Raw genomic sequence first — 2,683 nt, forward strand, 5'->3', positions numbered from 1 at the left:
TGGTGTGCGCCCCATGGTGCTGGCTGCTCACAGCACCCCAGGAGCCAGTGCTGGGACAAGCAGCCCCACGCTTGTGCACATGATGGGAATGCTCCTCCGGGCTGGGACCTGCATGGTGGCGGGAGACACGGGACTGTGCCGCGGGGCTGTTGGGTGCTGCTCTGTGACCTCTCCATTAAAGCACAGTTGTCCAGCCCCAGTGCCAAGAGCTGTTCATTTGCTCCTCCGCGGTGCGCAGCCGGGGAATGACCCAGCAGGGACGGGAGCCACGCTTGATTTCATCTGCGAAGATTTTTTTGTTTCATGTTGAGGAAAAGCCCATACAGATTGGTGGGGCTGGGAGAGGGTTAGTGGGCTTTTCTGATGTGGGGTGAGGGACCCAGGAGGGCTCAGCCATCCAACAGCAGCAGGATGGCTTTTGGAGAGTGAGATGAGACCTGGGCGAGCTTCTCAATGGAGACACCAACTGCCTCCTGCGCAGTCCTCTCCCTGGGGCAGGGCCCCAAGGGTTTCCCCAGCTCCACCCCGGGGTGGTGGGGAGCTCACTTGACTCCCTTCAGAGCTGGCTGCCGCTGGCTTGTGTCAGCGGAGTTTCTCCGTGTGCCAACCATCTGCTCCATCGGTCCAGCTGAACGCACGTAAGTGTCCTTCCTCCTGCCCCTGGGGGTGCCTCTATGGCCGCTGCCACCCCAGCCCATTCCAACACAGGCCCTTGCAGGGCAGCCCTTAAGGTGGTGTATGCTGCTCCCCCGGGCAGGGCGCAAGCTCCCTGGGAGTCCAGCTGGCCCACGGGTCCCTTTGGCCATCCCACCACTGGCTGGGTGCATGTCCCAGGCTGCAAAGCACCTGGTGCATCTCAGCGTGATGGTCCCAGGGTGATCCCCTCCCCATGGCATTGCTTTGCTTTGCTAAGCTGCGCCTGGTCCCCTCTCTCATGCAAAAAACGTTTGCTAGCCCCATTCCCCACTGAAATTTAATAAAGTCCAGGGGGGCTCTTGGGGGGCTGCTGCAAGCAAACGTGCTGACCTCGGTGTGGGACCGGTGCCACCCGTGACAGCAGCGCCCTGCCACCTTCCCAGGGCCAGTGGATGTCCGGGGCCGGGACCCCGCTTCCCTGCCAGGATGCTCGCTGGCAGCTGCCTCTGGCCTCACCTCCAGTCCCTCTGGGATTGGGTTATTTTTTGAAGCGCTCCAAGGACACGGGTTGTTGTTGCCGATAAGCAGCGAGGGGCAGCTCCGCCCCAGCAGGAACAGCTTGTCGGCCGGCTTCCCATCCGCCCCAGAAAACATCGACCCATCTCGTTGAGCGGCGTCGCTGCAAACCCGCTGCAGGCTTGGTGGCGGTCCCCGCGATGCCGTGCTCGGTAAGTGGCGGCCACGCTGCTCAGGTGGTTTGGGAGGGCCCGGGACAGGTGAGAGTTGCCGTTGGCTCTGCGTGAAAACAAGTGAGATGGTGGAAAGGAAAAGCCAAGCCCAACACTGCTCTCAAGCACTGGTGTAAGTCCAGGATACCCCCACTTGTGTAGGGTGTCCGCAGGTGGGCATTGCCGTGGGGCAGGCAGCATCCGCCATCACCCGGCAGCACTGGCATGTGTCCTGAGTCGGGAGGGACGGGGGGGAGGTCTGGAGGCCACGGCTTTGCCCAGGTGGTCAAAAAGTGCCTCCCGTGGGCTGGGAACAGGCATTTGGTCAAGCCAAATATCCCTCGGGCAGGTTTGATGCAGCTCTGGTTGCTTGTAGAGAAAGAAGTGCTTGATGGGCAATTAGAAACACAACAAGTGGAGCCCACTCCTTTTGTCACTGAGCACAGAGCAGCCCTGCAGCGTTGTCCCCGTCACCCAGTGTGTGCCGCACATCCCCGTGCTTCACACATTCCCCTGCCCCAGTGGCCAGGTCCATGCCCACAGAGACATCTCGTGAGGCTGCGGGTTCCCCTGAGACCACCGCGGGACCCCACAGCTCCCACATAGGCTGCTGCTCTGCAGGACATGGGGACTGTCGGCAAGGGTGGCACCACTCTGGTTGTCACAGGGCGAGCTGGAGCAGGGCTGGGGTGCAGGGGAAGAGCCCCGACCCACCGCACGGGGCAGGCGGGGAGAGATTTGGGAGGGAAGCACTCCCCATTCCCACAAGGGGAGTGCTGGGGTGGTGTGGGGGTCCAGGGCTGGAGGGATGTCCTATGGCCCAGGCAGCTGCCCACGCTGGCAGTACCCCAGGGCTTCTTCCCCTGCGTTTCGGGCTGCAAAAGCCGCTTCCCCAGCAGCACCCGCCTGCGGGTGCAGATTTGTGCCCTGCAGAGGCGGGGGATGAGGCTCGGCTCCTTCTCCAGTGCAGGCTGGTGGTCTACACGCTGCTGGGGCTGCGGTCCCTGCTGGTGGGGGGGCTGCCCCTGCCCTGCCCCCCCACCTGCCAGTGCTATGACACCTCCAAAGTCTTCTGCTCGGAGGAAAGGATGCGGGAGATCCCAGCAGGCCTGCCGGGGAACGCCACCCAGCTCTTCTTCGTGGAGACAGCCCTGAACAGCGTCCGCAGCGGGGCCCTGGGCTCCAGCACCACCCTCACCAAGCTGGTCTTCCTCAACAATGACATCCAGGAGCTGGAGCCTGGCGCCTTTCGGGGGCTGCCCAGCCTCACGGAGCTGGAGGTGTCAGGCAACCCCTTGCCAGCGGTCAGCCCGGGGGTG

General features: G+C 63.2%; 1 protein-coding gene across 1 annotated transcript in view; it reads left to right on the plus strand.

The window, feature by feature from the left end:
- Window positions 1–1,352: 1,352 nt before the first annotated feature.
- Window positions 1,353–2,683, plus strand: part of LOC103913856 (carboxypeptidase N subunit 2-like) — a gene marked incomplete at its 3' end in the record, with an annotated part of 2,908 nt that continues 1,577 nt past the window's right edge. The window contains exons 1-2 of the mRNA XM_009320413.1: window positions 1,353–1,364; window positions 2,330–2,668. Of these exons, the coding sequence (XP_009318688.1) occupies window positions 1,353–1,364; window positions 2,330–2,668 (351 nt within the window). The remainder of the gene's footprint in view (window positions 1,365–2,329; window positions 2,669–2,683) is intronic.

This window comes from Pygoscelis adeliae, unplaced genomic scaffold (genome assembly GCF_000699105.1).
Source record: "Pygoscelis adeliae isolate BGI_AS28 unplaced genomic scaffold, ASM69910v1 Scaffold413, whole genome shotgun sequence".
NCBI lineage: Eukaryota > Metazoa > Chordata > Aves > Sphenisciformes > Spheniscidae > Pygoscelis > Pygoscelis adeliae.